The following is a 22,356-nucleotide window of genomic DNA, read 5'->3' as shown; positions in this document are numbered from 1 at the left end:
ATGCTATTTCTTCTCAACATGAGCTTAATGTTAGCATCAATTTTTTTTGTTTTATTTTTATTTCCTTTTTGTCCTACATCACCTGTGGGTATTCCACCTTATTATCAGCCAACTAAGAGTTATGTTTCCATGACAGTATTTGCATGTATGGCATGTCATACTGAACTAAAGTGTGGCTTTAAAATTTTTTATAACATGAGAAAATGGGTGCAAATTCCATTGATAAGGATTGCAAGGCAACAACTCAGCATGAAAATAAAAAAATATTACCATTCAGATATAACTTTGTTAAAATTATCACCATCATATGTTCTTGTTTACTGTAAACAGTTGACTGAGTTTGTGGATAAAGCCCAAAGAGAAACATATACAAGCAGAGCATAAGCTGAATTTTGGGTCCACACAGCAAAAAAAGACAATATGGTCATGAAGAGCCAATCACCTAATTATTACTAAGCGTATATCATATATATCATATAAGAAGCCATCATACAACAACAACTTAAAACCACTCAGTACAAAAATAACATTTTCAATCTTGCAACAACACTTCTGTTCTATTTTCATAAAGGCAATCAATGTGTACAAAACGTAAATCAAAAGCTTTATTGCACATAGCAGCTCCAGTATTTATGGCCATGTCCACTGGTTTTCAGGAGGGGGGCTTTGTAAGGCTTCCCATGGCTGCCAATCTTGCATTTTCTTAGCTAAAGACAACTCATCTTCTGCCTAAATATATAAAATAGCAGCACAATTAAAAAACCTCTATGACTACTATTTTGATACAACAAAACAGTGATAAACAAGGCATAGTTAATGTTCAGCTCCAGAATGAAAATGCCAATGAAAAATAAGAGACAATTAGTGAACTTGGAACAACTTAGGACTGTGAGTGATTCTGTTGATAACCTGGTGAACTTTCCAACTTGGGTAAAAAGGTACATGTAGTTTTAAAAGAACTAAAATGAAATGTTGAAGTTCTCAAGGATACATCCACCAAGATCTCTTTGGTGTTGTCCTTGTCTACGTGAAGAAGCTTCTAGTTTCAAGGAGGGTGCTTCGTACAGTTTAAGATCCATTACCAGCAAGGAATTAAAGGTCTCCAAAACAAAGTGCAAGACCCTTGGAGACAGGGCCTTCGCTCATCTTGGCCCCTCACTGTGGAACACTCTTCCTTGAGCTATCAGGCTCTAAAGACCTTTTTATTTCCTTTGGCATTTGCCCAATGAAGCAATAGGCCCCTTGCACTAAGAGATCACCTAACCAATGCTTCCTTTAAACAATGAGTTGGAATCTTGATGATGCCAAAAATTGATAGAGCACATAAAAATTATCTTACATCCAAAATTTAAGAGGGAACGTATTTAAGGGAGACATTTTATGGCACTTTGATTTTTCAACAAAGTAGTATGATTTGTATTGGCCGCCATGTTGGAGGGCATACTCTCGCCATCCAACATGGCGGCCAAAACTACTTTTTGCTTGTACGTTGTTAAACCTTTGATATTTATGCTCAGATGTGCTGTAAACGTTACCACATCATCTTTCAACATTTTCCTTGAAGTTTAAGTGTAAAATTTGTGTTCAGAAAGAGGTAATTCATAATTTTAAAAATCACATTTTGGTTATGTGATCAGCTACAAACTTACTTGTTTTAAGAAAATAGTGCAGGTTTGAAAAGCCAAATCACTATTATTTTGTTTCAGATATGACCCTCTAATCGTTTTTCAAAGGCAAAATCAGGCAGCTTTCATTTTCATGAAGATGATGTCCCATGACCTCTTAATGCAATGGTCTACTCATGTACAGTGATTGCAGTGTTTTATTTTCATTTCCTCTGTGAGTAAGTTGTTTGTTATGTGTTGGTGTTTGTCAGCTTTTATTAGCACTTTAGAATATGTATATACTTAAAATAAAAAATAAATATCTTATTATTATTATTATTATTAATTACACAAAATGCAAATTTGGTGCACTCTTATTGAAAACAATGATAATGTAAGCATATTTCTGTTAAACAGGCTGCAAGATAAGTGGTGTCAGTTACATCAGTGTTCTAAAGAGACCTCCAAATCCAATACCTGTTTAATTACTTCTTCAATTTGACCAGCTCCAAGTTTGTTTTCCAGTGTAGGTATGTCGCTCTCCTAATGACAAATACACAACTAATGGGTAATCATTTTTTGTCAACAGCAAAGACCACAAGCCACAGATAACAGTTAAAAACTTGGCCCCTTTAAATAGGCCACTTCCGGGGTCCAAAAACCCTCACTTTCAAAATGAGGCCAAGTGCGCAACCTTTCTCGTGAAAATGTGTTTTATTTGCATGAGAATGAAAAATCATTTTCATATCAAAGACTGAGCACTTAGCCTCGTTTTGATACAGAGGCCCAGGTGAACTCGGAAATGGCCTATTGGAGTTTAACTTCCTTATCAGGTACACCCTTCTTTTGACAGCTTGATCTTAATGACGCGTAACAATGAAGAAACATCAACAAAACAAGACAATAATAGTATTTGTTGTAAGGTGAGCAACATGAACCTAAAAAAGGACCAGTAAATCACAGGGTAACAAGTCAGTAGGAGGGCCCTATAGGGGGTAGTAGACCACTGGTAACAGGATTGAATTGAAACCACTGATAACCTGACTTAAGACTAAGAAAAGGAAAACTGAAATGTAGCTTGGTTAGGATAAGCTTAGAACATCTTCAGAAAACTTTACTTTAACACCACCGTTGTCGGAAAGTTTTCAAGTAGATAGCTGAGTTGTCAAAGTAAGTGGCCAGTCCAGGGATATCTTATTTAGAACATGCCATCTGTAAAGAAATGCCAAGCAAAGTAGCTGGCCGATACTGACCAAGTAGGCGGCGATTTTTGTCAGTAGCTGGCTACTTTTGACAACACTGAGTATACAACTGTAGTGTTAAAGCCACCAGAGCAAGATGCAAAAGTCAAATGTTTAACTTACACTCACCTGTTCCACAAGACCTAGTCTCTGTTTAGTGATTTGTTCTGCATGTATTCGGTACTGAGCACTTTTTGGCATACTTCCAAGAACCTCCAAGGTATCTTTATACAGTTTTGTAAGAGTCTTTTAAAACAGAAGAAGTAAGTAAAGAATTACACATCAAATCGAACAGTCCTACACTGTACATTTAACTGTCCCTTAGAGAACACTTCTTTGACTTTGAAATAGACACACAGTAAGTAATAATAGTAAATAATATTTTTATATTTTTTTGCATGAAATTAAAAAGTTATTTTACATGGTTTGGGTATTTCTACGGAGAATGATCAGTATACGCTGCTCCTGAGACTAACCCATGAGCATTTAATTCATGATAGATTATTGAGATTTTATTCATACCTTTCTTGGTGCTTTAGCAACTGTTAATCCAACTAAAGCAGTTGTCTGAAAAATTAAGGTTATTTAACTGTAAGTTTATGCACTACAAAATGCCTTAGTAAGAGACTGCGATCCCAGACTTTTCACACTCCGCCCACCAGCTGCAAAATAATTTTGTAAGCCAATGCAAATGAAATATACAGTATTTCATCCTGCATCCCCGATCATCAGGCTTGGCTTTTAAGCTTGCTCATAAAATTGAAGAAATTTTCCCCTTTTCAACAAATGAATGAACGTAAATATCTTTTTTCTAACAAGTTTTCGTCTGTTACTTTTGTAATAATAAATCAAAACAAGAAAGTTCCTAGACTTATTTATATTTGCTTACCCTTTTCACGTAACTGGACGCCATTTTGAATGGATTAAACTCGAAAGGCTTTATGGGATCTGGGATGTTGCATCATGATTGCATGTTGGGATAGTTGGTCCATGTGATGTTGAGGAAGTTTCTTCCTCGACAATCTACTGGTTTTCTGCAGTTCAGTACACGAAAATTTAACCCCTGTAATCTATTTCTGTGTCGAAACTGTTCCTACATTGATCAAAACTTGGAGCCTGAAATGGCAGGTGGAGGGACAGAGTACCACGATTTTCCCAAAGAGGAAGAGAAAATTTTGGAACTTTGGGGGAAGTTAGATGCCTTTAAGACTTGTTTGCGACAATCCAAGGATAAACCGAGGTTAGAATTGCGTACATCTTGCTTTCTTGTATAAAATTATGAATTTGATGCACGGAAACGCAAGGAAACAAAAATGCAAGTGGTGAGTGGACTCCTTAGTAGAGAGAGGTCTGGAACTAGGATATTATTTTCCTGGCCCCGGTTGTTCAAAAGTTGGATAGCGCTATCCACCGGATAAATCACTATCCAGCGGATAAGTATTACAGAAATCAATTATGCTATCCACTGGATAGTGATTTATCCGGTGGATAGCGCTATCCAACGTTTGAACAACCTGGGCCTGATTTTACCCAAATTTCTTTTTGTCGTATTGCTACAGGAATCCCAATATTGAAAGAGAAGTAGGTGGCACCTATGATGTCATTTTTCTCCCTCAATAGCATTTGCTGTCATTGGCTACTTCATGGTAACATGACATCCAACAATAAAAAACAGTAGCCAGGATGAGTGCCAGACGTGGATCAGTAAAAATCATAAATACTGACTAGAAAAACAGGAAACTGATCCGTATAGCAAGAAAACTAAAAGAAATATTAAAAAACAATGCGGTAAAGTTCATTTGCAACGACCTTTTTGTTTTCAACACATACCTTTCTCTGGGGGATGAAAAAGGGGGAAAAAGGTTAATGTTGCACACCCCAATACCAGCCTATTTTTCTACTTAAATAGTATCCACAATTAAAAAGAAACTTTTTTCTGCCATGACTTTAGTCTGAAATTAGAGCTATGTAAGTATGCTGTTGTTCATGAATGTTGTTGTGGCATAACAAATAAGGGTTAGGGTTTAGAACTCAAACTGATCCCTGTATAAACTAACTTTTCTGAATACAGTGAAACCTCTATTAAGCCGCCACCTTCGGGACCTTCCCAAGTTTCTGCTTAATAGAGGGTGTCCACTTAATAGAGGCTGGTAAAAATTGCGCAATGTAATAATAATGATGATAATAGTTTATTAACACTTCTGGCAGTCAAAAACTGAAAAAACAGTACAATTTACAATTGGATACTAATAATTAAGTCTATTTACGATAGTAAGTATTATATACAATAATAATGGAATCAAGAAAACCTAAAAGTAAAAAAAGTCATTTTCCCTCTTTGTCCTTTTCATTGTTGTGGTGGGTTTAGTATTTCCTGATCTTAACTGATTTGGGATAGATCTTGTCATAACTTGCGGAGCTAAGAAAGATTTGGGGTGGCTCTCATTCCTCATATCTGCCATCAACTTCTTACATATGAATATCCTGCAATCTGTCAGTTCAAATCAAGTCAGTTTGTTAACGATTAACTTTCAACGGTTACTCTGTACTGTGATAAAGTTCCATGCAGGTTGTTGAGGAAGCTGTGCTGTACCTTGTGCAAGACTTTCGGTTTAATGTACAGTTTATTGACAGCTAAATGTATTTCTATTAATTGGCTACTGTATGTATTTCAAGGACATAATCCAATAGTACTATTGTCAATTCAGTCCGGTGTCCGCTTAATAGAGGTTATCAACAATAGAAATTAGCCAAATGCAATATATTTTAGTGTCCCCGTGCGGTTAACAGAGGTGTCCTCTGAATAGGGGTTCGTTTTAAAGGGACCCAGTTTAGTGTCCGCTTAATAGAGGGTGTCTGCTTAATTGGGGGTCTGCTTAATAGAGGTTTCACTGTACTTTTAAGTCTTTATAAAAGTGCCATGCAACACTTTGAAAGAGTTGATATATATATTTTGTCTTTTATCCAGGTACTCCTTTTATGATGGACCTCCTTTTGCCACTGGGTTGCCTCATTATGGCCACATTCTTGCTGGTACTATTAAGGTAAAGAAAATGGCAAAAGCTAATTATTGTCTTGTAATAAATTAATAATTAACTAACAGAACTCTCCTACTGGTGTTTGTTTGGGGCATGAACTCCATTGTAAAACTGGATGAAGCTTTATTACATGATATTGATAAATTTTGTGTTTATACACAGGACATTGTGACAAGATATGCCCACCAGTCTGGTTATCATGTAGAAAGGCGTTTTGGATGGGATTGTCATGGTCTCCCTGTGGTATGGTATTCAATTTTCTTCAGTACATTTTGTTGTAGTAAGTAACAAATACTTTAAGGTTTTTACAGTTTTCACCCCTGGGAACCTGTAGCAACGAGGTGACTTTTATGATGTTGGTAAGTATTTTGAATAATAGGGTAACCTGTATCTGTAAGCAAAGAGTGTCAGCAATTAGCTCAGACATTTGTTATACTGATGGACTGTTACCATGAAAATTGATCTTTGATAGAAAAAATTCTGAGAACCTTGCAAAACTTCATATTTGCAGTGTATCTCTTTTATATGTGTGTACAACATAATTACATGTACCAACAATGCTTTTTCTGACATTATTATCCTTTCACAGGAATATGAAATTGACCAGAAGCTGGGAATTAAGGTATATTTCATTATTACCATTCACATAACAAAAAATAGGGTGTTGTGAATAATGTGTAAACTGTTCTATTTTGTTATTGTTTGAATAAGTTGACAAATAAGTTAGAGTATTTCTTTTGCATATGAAAATAACAAAACAAAATTGAATTAGATCAACCAATGAGCAAATGTGAAAGTTTTAAGAAAGGTGCTCAAGGCCCAACTATTTCTACATCTCAAGGGTCAATACCTACATATCAGCGTGAAAGAGACAAGTCATGAAGAAAATGGAGCATGAATAACATCGTATTTAAACAAATTAATTTTTTGAAAAAAGCTACAGTATTAATAATATTGTTAATTCATTGTGTTGTAGAGTCCAGATGATGTTGAAAAAATGGGAATTGCCCAATACAATCAGGAATGCCGAAAAATTGTGATGCGTTATTCCAGTGAATGGGAGGTAATATTTGTGAGTTAATATTTAATACACTGGCCAGTGTTGACTTCTTTGTGGTAAAACCTGCTTGCAATTGTCTCACAAGGACATATTTCATAAGAGTGTCATCTACTTGCCATGTGCAGTACTGGGTGTCTTAAAAACAAAGACCCCTAACACCCCTAAGACTCCCACCGAATGACTCTGAACTTTATTGATTAGGGTTAGGAAATTGAGTGAATCAGGTTCCATTTACGTCATTATAGTTCAGAGTCATTTGGTGGAGGGTCTTAGGGGGTCTTAGGGGTCTTTGTTTTCAAGACACACATGCATTACCTGCACATGGACTTTTAAGAACCTTTTGCTACCTGGTGTCAGCGGTTTTAAAATGGGACTGATGAGCTTAATTTCAGTCACTTCTGTTTGGTTTGTGTTGTTTTTGGTCCAGGTTTTTTTCTTCTAGTATAGCCGTTACAGGTCAAAGTTATTAATTCAGGTTAAAAGGTTGATTCTCAATTTCTGTTGTCTCCTAGCTCTGGTTATTCATGAATTAGGAGACAAAGGAACTTGAGAACCAACCTAGGTTAAAAAATCTCAGCCTGAAGTTAATTTTTACCTTTCATTAGCCTGTAAAATCATGGCTATGTTACATGATCTCCCCAAAAAACCTATGATATTTGCGTATGACCATTTTCTGTTATCTTTAAGTTTATTGTCAAGAGGATGGGGCGGTGGATTGATTTTGAGAATGACTACAAGACGCTGTATCCTTGGTTTATGGAATCTGTTTGGTATGTACATTGGCTCACAGGAAGTAAAGCAAAATTCTTCTAACTTTAATAGGCTCATATAAATGCATCTAAAATTTTATGGGTCGGTTATTTAAATGATGTCTTACTTTATGCCGCGGTTTAGCAAATCTTTGGACCTCCAGATCTCTTCCATAGTGGGTTACTTTAAGAAAATAAGTGCTTTTCCAGGCTTGGCCTTTTGCTTTCATGAAACTTTTCTTGATAAATAGTGTTACGATAAAAGTGTTGGGCAAACTGGAAATGGCTTAGAACATGGTTTTGTTAGATACTGCCTAAACTCTGATTAAATAACTGGCCCTATATGTTGTAGTTTTCAAAATAATTGACAAAATCTTTCTTTAGGTGGACATTCAAACAACTGTATGATAAAGGATTGGTTTATAGAGGTTTCAAGGTATTGTTAGTTCTGGTCAGAAATTTAAAAAAATGATTAATTGTTCTTAAGTGTACATGTATACTTGGTATTTTTAGTGGTGAGTGCTTACCACAACAAACAACTGATCCTTTGACTTTTCATTATTTTTTTGCTTCAATTCTTATATGTTCTTGTTAGGTCATGCCATATTCTACAAGGTGCAATACTCCACTATCAAACTTTGAGGCCAACCAAAATTACAAGGACACCATGGATCCCTCTGGTTAGTACAATGTTACAGTGACACAACAACAACGACAACAACAACAACAATGAATATACTTATAAGTCAATAAAATCATCAGAGTCAAAGATTTTCCTGTGGTAAGTTCTACCGAAAAAGACTTTTTCTAATATGGGTACATGTAAAAAAGTTGACAAGTTAAAAGCTGTAGCAAAACAAGTTTAGAGATTACTTTAACATGAGGAAGTTATTTACTTTCAATTATAGAGCACTAGCTATTGTTTTCAGAATCATTAATTTTTTATTTTAATGTAGTTATTGTACACTTTCCCTTGGATGACAATCCTGATGTTAGTATGATTGCATGGACGACCACCCCCTGGACTCTTCCTAGCAACCTTGCTCTTGTTGTGAATCCTGATATGGACTATGTCAAAGTGAAAGGTGATATATAAATTATATATTTACACTCTTATTCTTATTATGTACACATTAATCACCTTCCAAATTGTTTGTCAAACTGGTGAACGCCAATGACATGCATCTCACGTATATCATTGATAATGATGTCAACAGCACTGAATCATGTGTTGATGAGGACCTACTGGCTAGATCAATGGTTGTACATTGTTATCGGTGCGACTGAAAAGTAATCAATTGTGTTTGAAATACCTTGAGAGCTGAAGTTTTAGTTTGACTACATGGTACATACTTGATACCAAAACTTAAAACAGGTTTATAAACTGGAAAGTCGTAGGTTAGTGACATGGGGAGGCTAACTTTATGAAACTTGTCTTGATACTTGCAGACAATGGTACAGAAAATACCTACATTATGATGGAAGCTAGACTTGATGCTTTATTCAAAAAACCTGAGGAGTATACTGTAATAGAAAGGTTTGCAGTCATTATAAGACACAATTACAGCAGAACATCATGTAGTATTTCTTGCATTATGTTACAGCAAAAAAATGACAACTTGCTACTAGGTGGATTTTGATATTTACTGCTCAAAACAGGAAAACTGTATTAAATCATTCAATTCTTGTTGAAAATCTACTACTTGAAAGGTGTTTAGCACAGATACCATGAATTTTTCAAGATCAGGCCCAGGCTTGGTGCTTTGTAGATAGTGCTTGGTTAAAAAAATCATGAAAATAAAAGCATTTTTTTCCAAGCATGAAAGTCATGGTTGTTTAATTGTTGGTCATAGGAAGTTGTGGAACATTAAATAGGCTTGGTGGATTAATCACTGGGAATTTCAACAGCATGCGTAAGTGAACCCAAAAGCTTGCATGTGTGGAACCAAGTAATAAACAAGAATAGTTTGGAAAAATTTTCAGAAATGGCAGCCACATAAACTAAAGGTCATGGAAAATTTGAAAATGTAATAAGAAGACAGAGAATTTAAGAGCTCGAAACAGCATGAACCCTGTACTCGTAATTTTTTGTCATTTATAAAAACTATTTGTTTCAACAGATTTAAAGGAGCATCCCTGAAAGGAAAGACCTACAAACCTCTCTTCACTTACTTCCAAGATGTCAGTGTATATTTTTATTGCTATTTTGATGAAAGAAATTGTGAATGATGTTTAGCCTTACCTGTTTCAAGTTTGAAAGTTACTATAAGGATCCTATAGACCCATTTTATTCTGTGCCAATCTAATACCTTTAGGATGAATGTAAATATATTTTGTATTTTTGTATTTTATTTTTACTCCATCCTATAGATAATACATCAGTTGCACAATATTAATAAGTACAAGGTTGTTTAAACTACGTGTACATAATGTTTGCAAGAAAAAAAAATTAGAATGGAGGGCACATTATAGTAAAACTAATTATGGCCCTGTAGCAAGATTGACTTTATTCTATTATAGCTTTGTTATTCATTAAAACAAAAATATGCACGCACGCACGCACATACACACGCACACAACTCAATATTGAGCAAGATAATATTTTTAAGTGCCTTTTTGAACAGGATTTTCGATGATTTTATTGTAAATAGAAAAAGGGAAATCATTCGAGTAGTATTTTCCAGTGACAGTGGGGCAAAACTTTTGAATATTAATTCTTGAGTTGGGAATATGTAATTTCTGAGCAGATGCACTTTGTGTTATTCTGGATTACCTGAAGACATTCCAGTCCATAAAGAAACTGCTGACCTCATCTTCCAATTTGTCAACTCTGGTCATGGCCACGTGGACTTCACCGTTTAGAGTATCTAACTTTAGGTTAAGCCACTCTGTAGTTCTTTCGAGTTATTGTTCGAAGGATTTCAAGTCTTCTTTCAATTTTACTTGATTGTTCTTCATGGTTTTGACATCCTGTCAAATGGTTTCCAGGCAGTCCTTCACGTATGATTCAAAACTATCGTCTTTCACGTCTTGCTTCTTTCCTCTCTTTGGCATATTCAAATAAAAGACACCAACAGGAACTCTTACATGAAAAACTAAATTATTTAAACACACAAAAAAGGCAACAAATAACACTAAACTATACTAGCCAGCTTCAAAAGACGTGGCCATCATCATCACTGACCGCTGACCTTGTTAATATGTAAGGTAGAAGGTTAGACAAGACTGATTGTTATTATTGTTTTTTTAGTTTAAAGATCAAGGAGCTTTCAAGGTGCTAGTAGATGGTTATGTGACTGATGAAAGTGGTACTGGTGTTGTCCATTCTGCTCCAGCCTTTGGTGAGGTTAGTGTAACTTGCAGTCGTAGTAAAATCAATGTTTTTTTATTGTATGTTTTTTTTTTATATATGTGGCATTAAGCTGTTTGTTTTTGGTTCTGTGACTCTGCTTGTGGTGCTAAATATTTTTTAAAATTCTATTGTTGTCCAGGACGATTACAGAGTTTGTTTGGCCAATGGAATCTTACAGAAAGGGGGCAAAATACCTTGTCCAGTGGATCCAAGTGGAAAATTCACCGATGATGTGTCTGAGTTCAAAGGACAACATGTCAAGGTATGTAAGCCTGGCCAGTACGCATGGTGCACACACTGGTAATTTATTTTTTGGACAGAATGTTTTGTAAGTATGCTCCAAGTAATAGGGATTCTATAACTGATACATAACACATTGTGATTGTAATGTGACTTATTTCTTGACGGTAGGATGCTGACAAGAATATCATGAAGTGGCTGAAGCAGCAAGGCAGACTAGTACACCAAAGCACTCATAAACACAGCTATCCATTCTGTTGGAGGTGTGACCGATTTTTCTTTAAGCCCATTGTAGCCATAGTCTTAATCATAGTCATAAGCCTGACAGAATCAGAATGTTTTTCTTCTAACTCTGCATATGATTAAGTGACAACCAGATTGGCAGAGTCAGAAGCAGAAGCAAAAGGGGAAGAAGGAGGTTAAACCAAATTATTAGAATGCTCGTTCGCAAGTATAGTGATTGGTTAAAATTCTCCCACTTTTGCTTGTGACTTTGACAATCTGGCTTTAACTAGACTGTGAGCCACAGAGTTGTTAAAAGAAATTATTTTGCCAAAAAATGTTTAAATAATAAAAATAATAGTTGTGCCATGTGAAAATGCTGCCAAATGGTGAGAACTGCCTGGTTTTTTTATGCAGATCTGACACACCACTGATATACAAAGCTGTTCCTGGATGGTTTATTCATGTTGAATCTCTTGTGGACAAACTGCTGGTCAATAACAAGAAATCGTACTGGTAAGTTAGTGTGCCTATTCTTCTTGCTGTCTTAAAATTATTATTCTCATTCTGTAAATACCATGTAATCAACTTTGTGGAGTAATTTCGGTAAAGTCTTCTTTATTTAATTAGCTAAACCTGCATAGATTACAGGCAGACTTGTTTGCTACATTGTAAACCCTGTCTCCTATGGTTCCTCCATTCATACAGGGTTCCAGAATTTGTGCAGGAAAAGCGCTTTCACAATTGGCTTGAAAATGCTCATGACTGGAATGTGTCACGCAATCGTTACTGGGGTACACCAATTCCTCTTTGGGTCAGCGATGATTTTGAAGAGGTATGTTCAGCATTAAACCAGTTCTGCATTTTACATGGTTGAATGTGCATATCTGTTGTGGCAAAATTTATATGTCAAATTTATTTGTAAAACTTCTTTGTGTAGCAACTTCTTGTGATGTAAATAGCTCAACAGTGACTGTTCCTTTATGAATCAACAGGTTGTTTGCGTTGGATCCATTGATGAGTTGGCAGAGTTATCAGGAGTGAGAGTCACTGATCTACATAGAGAAAGGTGTTTAAATTCAGTTTTTTGTAGTCATTTTATATATTCATTTTATTTAGTCTTTGATATCTTGTAATTTAATGTACTTTTCATAACAGGTCCACGACAGTATTCGGTAGCAATTTTTAATCTATTTTATCAGATATCAAAATAAATTGATGTATTTACATGAATAGTGTGGCTGTCATTAGCTTACAAATTTAAAAAGAATTCATTAAGCGGTATCACCAAGTCTCAGAGCCAGACTAAATTGTGTCCTGTAGCAGTATTTAAAAGTAACAATGAAAAAGAAAAGAAATGAGAAGAACACTAAGTGTTCTTCTCATTTCTCATTTCAGATGCCCTCAAGTCTTGAGGGCATCTGTATCCCTAACCCTAATATAGTATCATGAGTGATTAGTCATTTTTTATTAGAATGGCATGGAGTAAGTAGTTTGTATTAATTTAACACTATGTGTATTTGCCTATATTCATTTATACCCCCTTCAGTGTATGTATATTGTACAGGTCTACTTTGATTTGAGAAAAAACTTTAAACCTGCAACATATATACCCTGACCTGCAACATATATGTTGTAGTTGTAGAGGATATTACATGGCTGCACAGAGATACGAAATTTCTCTTTGAGTGTTGAAAAATATTTCACGAGTGAGCGCAGCGAAGAGTGAAATATTTTTTTCAACATAAGAAGAGAAATTTTGTATCTCCAAGCAACAATGTAATGTTCTATTTATTATATAAACACCAATGAAATACCAAACCCTTTAACTAAAAATAGTTTTTTGGTCAGAAGGTGCAGTTTATTATGAAACTGTACCAACGGTGATATTTTCACATGCAAAGATAACATGTTATTTTCACATGTGAGAATATCAAGTTTTTGCGCGAAAGCTCACCTGGTATTTCATTGGTGTTTATATAATAAACAAGTTTCATATAACATTATGTGACTTACTTTTCAGTGTTGACAGCATCACCATCCCATCAAAAACAAACAGAGGAGTTTTAAGGAGAGTGACTGAAGTGTTTGACTGTTGGTTTGAAAGTGGAAGGTACTGTAGTATCAGACTGTACTGTGATCATCACCATACGCTGCTGTGTGGTCAATGCATTTTCTGTTGCTTGAAATAATTCTGCATGTATGATCAGACCATAAGAAGCAAGGGGAGACGTCACAATTTTGGTGAAAGCATTGCAAGATGATAGTAACAACAACAAAAAAACAAAAGCTGATAAGTTTTTGGTGTTTTTGTGCAATGTTTTTCATTATGGCTTTAACTACTGCAAGGGTAATTGCCTTTCTGTCCATTTTCAGTGCTTGGAACTTTTTTCTGATGTAATAACGTTGTAAATGAAAGGGTCTTTCTTTTTCTACATCACTTGTTCTGTCATATTGTCTGATCAATATGACTAAGGGACAAGAATGAATGATTGGTGCCAACTTTTTTATTTGCAGTATGCCGTATGCGCAGTCCCACTACCCATTTGAAAATAAAAAGGAGTTTGAAAAATCATTTCCAGCTGATTTCATTGCTGAAGGAATTGATCAAACAAGAGGATGGTAAGATAATTTAATCTGAAATATCTTGTACTCTATAACTTGTTTAGTTGTAAATGTTGTTGCTATACTGAGTACTTCACAATGTTTAATTTTGCAGGTTTTACACGTTGCTTGTTATCTCAACTGCTTTGTTTAATGAGCCACCGTTCAAAAATCTTATTGTCAATGGACTGGTTCTTGCTGCGTGAGTCAACCTTTTTTTTCCCGATTGTCTTACCCTTTTCAGAGGCTGTTTAGTAAATAATCATTTCTTTGGTTTGTTTGTTTGCTTTTTTCTCTTTTGTGTCAGCATAACTTTTGTATTGATTTGTTATGATTGGCAGGGATGGAGCAAAAATGAGTAAGAGAAAAAAGAATTATCCTGATCCAATGGAAATTGTCAACAAGTATGGGGCTGATGCATTAAGGTGGGTAGGATTTAACCAACAATGTTAGAGAGGCAAATAATATAATACAACCGTATTAATTTATTTCATGACACCCATCTGTGTTTAGTGGCAAAAATCTGTTTTTTGCTTCATTCTATTATCACTGAATTAGGCATCACAGCTTGACTTGACAGCTTGATTAGATGTTGTTACAGTAGCTGGCTCTCTTTAGTGCCATTCAAAATCAACCTGCTTAAGGTAGTAGAATTTTGTTAGTCATGGCAATATTATGATACAGACCCTATAAGGTACATTTTTTGTTTTGATTTTTGTAAGGTTGTACCTAATCAACTCGCCAGTGGTCAGGGGGGATACACTTAAGTTCCAAGAAAAAGGAGTGAAGGATATTATCAAGGATGTCTTTTTACCTTGGTACAATGCTCACAGGTTTCTTCTACAAAACATAGAACAGTTGGAGAGGGTAAGAGTGACTGACAACTGTCTTTCAATAATATCATTCTAGGTGTAATTTACATGAAACTAATGTTTTAAACAAATAAATTACGTTATTGTGGCAACTGTAAGTTCAACTGTATTAGATGGAAGATAGCGTTAGCTTTTTGTTTTGTTTTCACGCAACACATCCCACGAAAGAACGTTGCAGGCAACAATCGCCAGTCAGGAAACTGTTGCCCTGCCGGCATAACATACTCTATTGTACAAAGTGAGCATGATGCGCGGGGGAAATAGGGACTTTAAGAATCAACGATGGAACAGCAACGAGAACGTCAAAAAACCAATAGGTTTAGTAAGCAACACAACAACTTTGCACATGCAGTACAGTTTTTTGTACATTTCTTTGCCGTTTTTGCAAGACTGCGACGTGAAAATGCCCAATTTCGCGTTTTAAGGAGAACGGAAATAGGCAACGACAAGATCTTATTTTTCTTTCTGAACTTGGATATGGTCCCTAGGAACTCAACTCCAGTTGGGCCCGCCTACATTTGACAAAGTAAGTGGGTAGGAATAATCGCGATTCAGACTAAAAGAGCGCAAATTGACTTTTTAAGCGACGTTCTTGTTGCTGTCGCGTCGTTGGATCTTAAACTCCCTAATGTAAAAGATAACGAGTTTGGGAAGGAAACTCGCGAGAACAGACGTACTCAATTGTTCCAGTTATAAGCTATCTTATCTGTTGGATCAAGTAGTTCGTCACTGCATTCGTTCTTGTGCCGGCACCAAACACTTTGCTGCTGTTTTGATCCTTTTACAACAGGAAGGGCACAAGTTTGTTCATGATGAAGTCCTTCTGTTGAACCTGGAACTGAATACCCTTGATCGCTGGATTTTGTCGTTTACACAGAGTTTGGTTTTATTTGTTCACCAAGAGATGGCTGGTAAGTGCGGAAATCAGTCAGTGCTCTGGGAAACTAAAATACGTTTGCATTAATATTAGGCCGGGTATTTGGGTTTGGTGCTCGCGGCAGTTGTTTCGAAATGTGCTTTGTCCTTTACGTAAAAGAATTCAAAAAGGTTACTATTTCTATCAAGTGCTTTATCCAGTTAAGTTAATGTTTGACTGGGTGTTTTGTGTTTTAGCATATCGTCTGTATACTGTTGTTCCTCGACTGGTAAAGTTCATTGACTATCTGACGAATGTCTATGTGAGAATGAACCGGAAGAGGATTAGGGTATGAAACAAGTTTTACTTTTCACGAGATTTTTACTTCCCTGAAAATTTTACAAGCGGACATAATCTGAATAAAACTCCCTAGAAGTTGGAATCTTCGTTTTATTCCGTAAGTTTTGTTCTTGTTCAAGACAGCGAGATACTCCCGAGTTTTCTTGCGCTTTTTCTAATTATTCGCAATCGCGGTATTTCACTCAAGTGATCAATTTTCAATACTCTAGGTTACAGACAACTTACGTGCTCGTGATCTGACTTGAATAAGAATCTTGTTTGTTTATTACTGTTGTTATTCTCTCTGAATGGCACTGTGCTGCTGTGCTTTCAGGGTGACTGTGGAGATAAAGATCGTCACGAGGCTCTTCAGACACTTTTTAGTGTCATCTTTTCTATGACAAGACTAATGGTAGGGTATGCCATTTCTCCATTACCATTGCCATTTTTCACCATCTCATGTAACTGGATTAATGTGAATTTTAGAAAATATTATTTTAATATATGCGGTGTCAGAAGAAACAAGTAGCAGATTATTGATAACTGAATTTTTTTGTGTACTATTCCTGCCTTGTTAATCCATTCTTGGGGAGACGGAAGTAATGGTAATGGGTTTGACGATCTTTTGCAGGCATCTTTTACTCCATTCATCACTGAACACAATTACCAGGCACTGCGTCCTTACATCCCAGAGAGCATGAACTCAGAAGAAACACAAAGCATTCATTACCTAATGATCCCGCATGCAAGGTAATTTACACACAGGCACTGAAATTGTATAATTTCGCATTAACTGAAACGGTTATTTGCTTTAGACGCAGACAGTTTTGATTTACTTTATTTATCAGCGCGTTTTCTTTTTAAGAGAAAAACTCATTGACAAAGAGATCGAAAGGAGAGTGGCTCTCATGCTAACCGTAATCGAGCTTGGCCGAGTTGTAAGAGAACGAAAAACTCTGCCTATCAAGGTAAGAAATGTCAATTTTAGGTAAATTTTAGGTTACATTGTCAGTTTACTGATTTGATAGCATTTTCCTGAATATTTCGGTAACTCTGTTCATTTACCTACCCGCTTTTCTGGACACAGGCCTGCCCAGAGGGAATTCGAACAAACGGGACTCAGGTCCTATGCGAGGTGTCATCCTTACCCAATCCCACAACCCGTAAGGGTTGCCCTCACAGCTGGGGTCTAGAAACCCTACTCTTTTCGAAAAGTGATGTGGGTTCTTTTAAGAACAAATCAGTGAAAGTGCTGTGAGAGGGGACCTACGGTTTTTCATCCTTATCCGAGAAAACTAGATAGTCTAACCATTTGCAGATGTCATTACAAAGGCAGCACTTTCTTCTCAGTTATTTAAAGACCCTGAGTGTTGGTCCGGCCGGGGTTTGAACCCGCGACCTCCCGCTCGGCAGACCCGCGCTAGCCTGCGAAAACATCCGTTTCTCCACGCTCTTCGCCGCTAAGGACGTTTCGCGCGAAACGTCCCCAGCGGCGAAGAGCGAGGAGAAACGGATGTTTTCGCAGGCTAGACCCGCGCTCTCCCAACTGAGCTAACCAGGCGACGGTTAAAAAAGGAAACTTTGAACCATAAGTAGGTTGAGTATGATCCTCCGGGTGAACGTAGTCCTGAATAGGACTGTTTTTGTTGACAGTGACTGGCGTTTCGACAACCTGTGCGGTAGTCATCTTCAGAGTCAAAGTGAGTTGTATCACGTCGGTAACCTTTCCTTTCCTCTCAGCCCGCCTCATCTAGCTTTTGCTATTTGCGGGCGGAGATCCATGGCAAATTGATGTGTATGAAAATAAAGTATAGTGTATAGTGTAACTGTCACACACTCGCACTCTCTCAAATCATGCACTGCGAGCGATTTCTTCTTCATGAAGGTGAAGAGTGAGTGGATACAACACTCGCATTTGATTTCCAAAAAGTACTGTATCATGGGTAATGATATGATATCGCAGGCTCAGTACACTCCATACCACTTTTGAGGCTGGTGGGTAGGATAAGCTATGGTCACAGTGGATCCGCTGACCAATTTTTTCGACTTGGAACCTTGTAAACTTTTTTCTTTGACTAAACGCTTGGGTTGTTGTTTTGTTTTGTTAGTACCCACTTCCTGAGCTTGTGGTGATTCACCAGCAGCAACAGAGTCTTGAAGATGTGCTGTCTCTGGAAAGCTACATTAAGCAGGTATGGCCGCCACCGTATTACGCAGTAGTTTGTTTAAAGATGTGTGGCTTTTAATTCTCCTCCTCTCTAAGTTATACTTTTATTTACCTCTTAATTCCTTGGCAGGAGGTGAATGTGAGAAAGATTACAGTATCTTCTGACAAACAAAAGTTTGGAGTGCGACTCAGGGCTGAGCCAGATAATCAGGCTTTAGGGCGAAGGCTGAAAGGTGCTTTCAAGGAAGTATCTCAGGCAATTAAAGGTACCACATCTAAAATTTGAAGTTATTAATATTCATGTGTCCTTGAAGGATATTAAGGACTTAATGTATTCTACAGTTAATAGCCCTCCTAACTCTTTTTGGCGTGTTTTAACCGTTTCAGTCGCCGTGTAGTCTAACATATTGCTGAATTTGACAGGTTTGTCGGATGAGGAAATAGAGGTTTATCAGGATAAAGGAGAGCTGTTGGTAGCCGGTCACTTGTTGTCTGGATCAGACCTAAAGGTATAGTTCAGTCTGACCTGCATACAATGCGCTGAGACTAAGAACTGAATAGTATACACTCACTTGTATCTTTTACCAACAGATTATGTACTCACTTGATCAAAGTGGCTCAACTCCTTCTGCTTATGAAGCGCACTCAGATGGCGAGGTTTGAACTCTTCTTTTGAATTTTTCCCTTTGCTAAAAGACCCGCTGATTTAAACTGTCGTTTGCTATATAACTTACGTATTGTCTGCTTTGTGCGGATCCAGGTACTGATTTTATTGGACACTACTCCTGATCAATCTTTGCTTGCTGAGGGTGTCGCACGTGAAGTTGTTAACCGTATTCAGAAATTACGAAAAAAGGTAACGTCTTTTCAGTTCTTTACTTCAGCCGGTAAAACGAAATTTCTGCGCGGGTTCTTTCAGTTGTCTAAGGGTTAAACATGGCTTTTTCCTCAAGCGATTTAATCTGTAGCCATAGTAATCTTTGTAACCGTCAACATAGTAGCTCGAAGATGAAGCAGAGAAACAAAACAAAAGTGTTCTTATATAACGGATGCTTCTTTAAATTTTTGTGTTACATCCTGTCAATACGTTCAGCCTCATTCACAGGTTTTCTGTACTTCTCGCAGTAGTATAGTAGGCAGTTATTTAACCATAGATTTGTAGTATTATCCGAACTAAGAACCATAACGATAAAATACGAAATTTGTAGGCCAAGCTCCAGCCCAGTGATGACATCACCATTGTATTTGACGTCACGCAAGGTGAACAAGACGCTGTCAAGGCCTTAAATGACGTCATGGCATCACACAAAGAATACATAGAAGACAGTGTGAAGCAACCTCTTGTGCCCAGTACCCTCTCACCTTCTCTTTCGGAGATAATCCAAGAAAACACGGAGGTACAGTGTATTCCCTCAACAAATCTTGCAAATTCCAGAAGTACGGAGGTCAGAGTCTTTACTTTTACTTTTTTTATATAGGTGAAAGGCGCTGTGTTGGTGCTTAAGTTGCTGCGGGGTTATCAGGGATCAGAACTGAATACACAAGAGAGCTCAGGATCGCCAGTGTGTGGTTTTGTCAACGTACAGCTATGCGGAGTGACCGGCAAGCCTCTTCAGGGGACTGTTCTACTAGAGAATCCCCGCGGGACCACAGCTATGAATCTCAATCAACTTCAGCGACAGGTAACAGTTTCAACATCATGTTCTCAGTTCTATTGTGTTTAATGTCACATACGTCAGTCATCTCTTACTTTTTATGAAGTACTGTGAAGTTTTGTGTATGCCCAGTTTGTCTTTACAACCCGTTTAGTTGATGCACAAATTCCCAGTTGTTTTTGTCATTGATTTTAGTCTTTTGTTGCATCATTCATTGAGTTAGCGTGTGTCCTTATTTGAAACAGGTGGCCATAATGTTCAGTCAACCTGAGAATGCTGTAAAACTATCTCTGTCAGCTTCTTGTGACTCCGGTAAGATTTGCCGCGGCTGTTGATAGGCAAAAGTTAAAAACATTAACGGGACGCTTTTGACAAAAGCAGTTTAACATTCCTTATGTATCGAGGAAGGGAACAAATGATCACCCGCAGGGAAGTTATTCGATTGAGTTACAGTGGCTATGAGTATGTTATGTATGTATATTCTGATGGGAAGGCCTGAAAGGCGCGAATGTGTTTGCCTGAAAACCTCAACTGTCTTCAACTTAAACTGCGATACAACCATGTTCTGAAATGGTGCAACATCGCTGTGAGCTTTCTTTTTGGCCATAACTAACAGGAATAATTAGGCTCAAGATTTCCCAGTATTGGCAAATGCTCCTAGTATGCTTGTATACCAGCTCCTATCCGTATAAGACATGTATTTTAAAATATACATATATAATAGAGTTAATAATATTATTGTAGTTATCATGCTAATAAGATGTTTCTTGTTATCTTTATTGCAGTTCTTACCAACCAAGAAGTTTCCAAATTAAATGGATCTCAACTCTATGCTTTTGTCAAGGGCTGAGCTTCCCATGTCCCATTGTATTTAGGATTGTTCAATGTTCTGCACATCAATTACCACAGTTTGAGCACGCTAAATTCCGGGCCACTTTTAATTTATAACTTATCACTCTGTATTTCTGGCAACGTATGATGTCGAGCCAATTTAAGCAGCACTCGTTCGCGGACTTGTGACTGCCTCCAGACAGGTATCCACAGTTCCTATCAAACCTGACTCAACTCATATTGAAGAACAATGCCTTCTTACTAGATTGTTTAGTGTTAAACTTACAACGAGGAAATCCTGATTAGATTGTAATGTATTTTCGCCGTGTGGTTTATAAGTAATTCAGAAGTGGTATTTCTAGTCCTCACTTGAAAACGAATCTCAATAGAAATATAATGATCCTGCAAAACGACATAGAATTTTTGAGTTTAGATACATGTTACAGTTTAGTAGTATTTGAATAGAAAAAATTTTGAAGGGGATGATCTTTCCTGTTTGGGGGAGGGGGAGGGGTGGGATTAGCCTGAGAAAACAGCCGACATTTCGTGACGCCACCAGCGGTTTCCCCGCCAAATGACGTCTGAGAAACGAGCACAGAAATTCTATACTGATGACGCGTAACTACCCAGATCTGGGTAGCGCTTCTGATTGGTTGAAGCAAATTTCACACGCCCACGACCACGACTTGGAAAAGCTGATGAAATACCAAAGCTACTAGTGGAGGATTTTCCTCGTGTGTAAAACCACGAGAATTACATTTCATCTGTTTCACGTTACAGTATATCTCAGGCAATCTCCGACTGTCATTTAGAATGGAAAGTCTGGTACCCTAAGCCATTTTGTTAGTCTTCAAGCAAGTGCTTCAAAGTGAGTTTGCTCACAGACTCAGCACAGTTTGAATGAATTAAAAAAGTATTTTAACTTCCTTTATTGTTATTACTCGCACTGGGAACTTTTAAACGAGAGTAATATGTCTCTTGAAGCGTTCGTGATGAGTAAGAAAACTTGATACGTAAAGTAGAAATAAAAACCTTTCACTTGTGAAAGAAAAATAAAGAACTGTTAATAGTCTTTTTTAATCTTGCCACCCTTTTCAATAATCAACAGAACTCGCCCAAGAATTTGGCCGAAGGTTTCCACCTACATCTTCGTTTACTAAAGATACGTCTTATGGACCCCCTGTGCTTCTCTTCGAAAACGGGCCAATTAAACACACAAGACATTTAGTAATTTTCCATTTCCTTCCTTTTTGTTTTGTTTTGTTTTGGTTTTTTTTTTTTTGCGTTCTTCTTTTTTCTACATATCTTGAAAACACAGCGTTGTATACAGACAGCCACGATAACAGGGCAATGTGTAATAATAACCGCCGGTGGCTGTGTGAGTGGTCTTTTTATTTTTGTTGGTTTTGACCCCACTCTGTTTTTAGCCCGTACACAGGCGTTGTTTTATTTTTCTTTTCGTTCTTTTACAAAACATCGGCGAGCACGCGAGCGAAGCGAGCGCGGAGCACGAGAAAGAAAAATAA

General features: G+C 37.1%; 2 protein-coding genes across 2 annotated transcripts; one reads left to right on the top strand and one right to left on the bottom strand.

The window, feature by feature from the left end:
• Positions 1-294: 294 nt before the first annotated feature.
• Positions 295-3,847, bottom strand: LOC140948816 (NADH dehydrogenase [ubiquinone] 1 alpha subcomplex subunit 5-like). Its single transcript, XM_073398090.1, has 5 exons — positions 3,735-3,847; positions 3,368-3,412; positions 2,975-3,091; positions 2,082-2,147; positions 295-729 (listed from the first exon to the last, which is right to left on the bottom strand). Exons 1-5 carry the CDS (start codon positions 3,756-3,758, stop codon positions 631-633), a joined length of 351 nt encoding a protein of 116 aa, XP_073254191.1. The 5' UTR covers positions 3,759-3,847; the 3' UTR covers positions 295-630.
• Positions 3,802-21,756, top strand: LOC140948815 (isoleucine--tRNA ligase, cytoplasmic-like). Its single transcript, XM_073398089.1, has 36 exons — positions 3,802-4,085; positions 5,814-5,889; positions 6,046-6,126; positions 6,473-6,505; positions 6,860-6,946; positions 7,631-7,713; positions 8,077-8,128; positions 8,288-8,372; positions 8,649-8,777; positions 9,142-9,229; positions 9,813-9,873; positions 10,943-11,038; positions 11,184-11,306; positions 11,456-11,547; positions 11,924-12,022; positions 12,215-12,341; positions 12,502-12,575; positions 13,530-13,619; positions 14,024-14,128; positions 14,226-14,312; positions 14,452-14,535; positions 14,833-14,977; positions 15,773-15,893; positions 16,096-16,187; positions 16,512-16,589; positions 16,809-16,927; positions 17,043-17,145; positions 18,286-18,369; positions 18,475-18,610; positions 18,768-18,853; positions 18,936-19,001; positions 19,105-19,200; positions 19,553-19,741; positions 19,823-20,026; positions 20,245-20,311; positions 20,785-21,756. The coding sequence occupies exons 1-36, from the start codon at positions 3,841-3,843 to the stop codon at positions 20,847-20,849; spliced, it is 3,648 nt and encodes a 1,215-aa protein (XP_073254190.1). The 5' UTR covers positions 3,802-3,840; the 3' UTR covers positions 20,850-21,756.
• Positions 21,757-22,356: the final 600 nt, after the last annotated feature.

Source organism: Porites lutea, chromosome 9, assembly GCF_958299795.1.
Source record: "Porites lutea chromosome 9, jaPorLute2.1, whole genome shotgun sequence".
In the NCBI taxonomy this organism is placed as follows: domain Eukaryota; kingdom Metazoa; phylum Cnidaria; class Anthozoa; order Scleractinia; family Poritidae; genus Porites; species Porites lutea.
The sequence above is the reverse complement of the archived record's forward strand: the minus strand, read 5'-3'. Positions and strand labels throughout refer to the sequence as shown.

Bases quoted from the DNA above. Each gene is read 5' to 3' on its own strand.
- LOC140948816 (XM_073398090.1), bottom strand. From the start codon at position 3,758: ATGGCGTCCAGTTACGTGAAAAGG. The intron at 2,148-2,974 runs GTGAGTGTAAGT...ATTTGTCATTAG, and splicing joins GACTAGGTCTTGTGGAACAG to GAGAGCGACATACCTACACT. The intron at 730-2,081 runs GTATTGGATTTG...TTATATATTTAG, and splicing joins TTGAAGAAGTAATTAAACAG to GCAGAAGATGAGTTGTCTTT.
- LOC140948815 (XM_073398089.1), top strand. From the start codon at position 3,841: ATGTTGAGGAAGTTTCTTCCTCGACAATCTACTGGTTTTCTGCAGTTC. The intron at 4,086-5,813 runs GTTAGAATTGCG...TCTTTTATCCAG, and splicing joins CAATCCAAGGATAAACCGAG to GTACTCCTTTTATGATGGAC. The intron at 18,611-18,767 runs GTACCACATCTA...TGAATTTGACAG, and splicing joins AGTATCTCAGGCAATTAAAG to GTTTGTCGGATGAGGAAATA.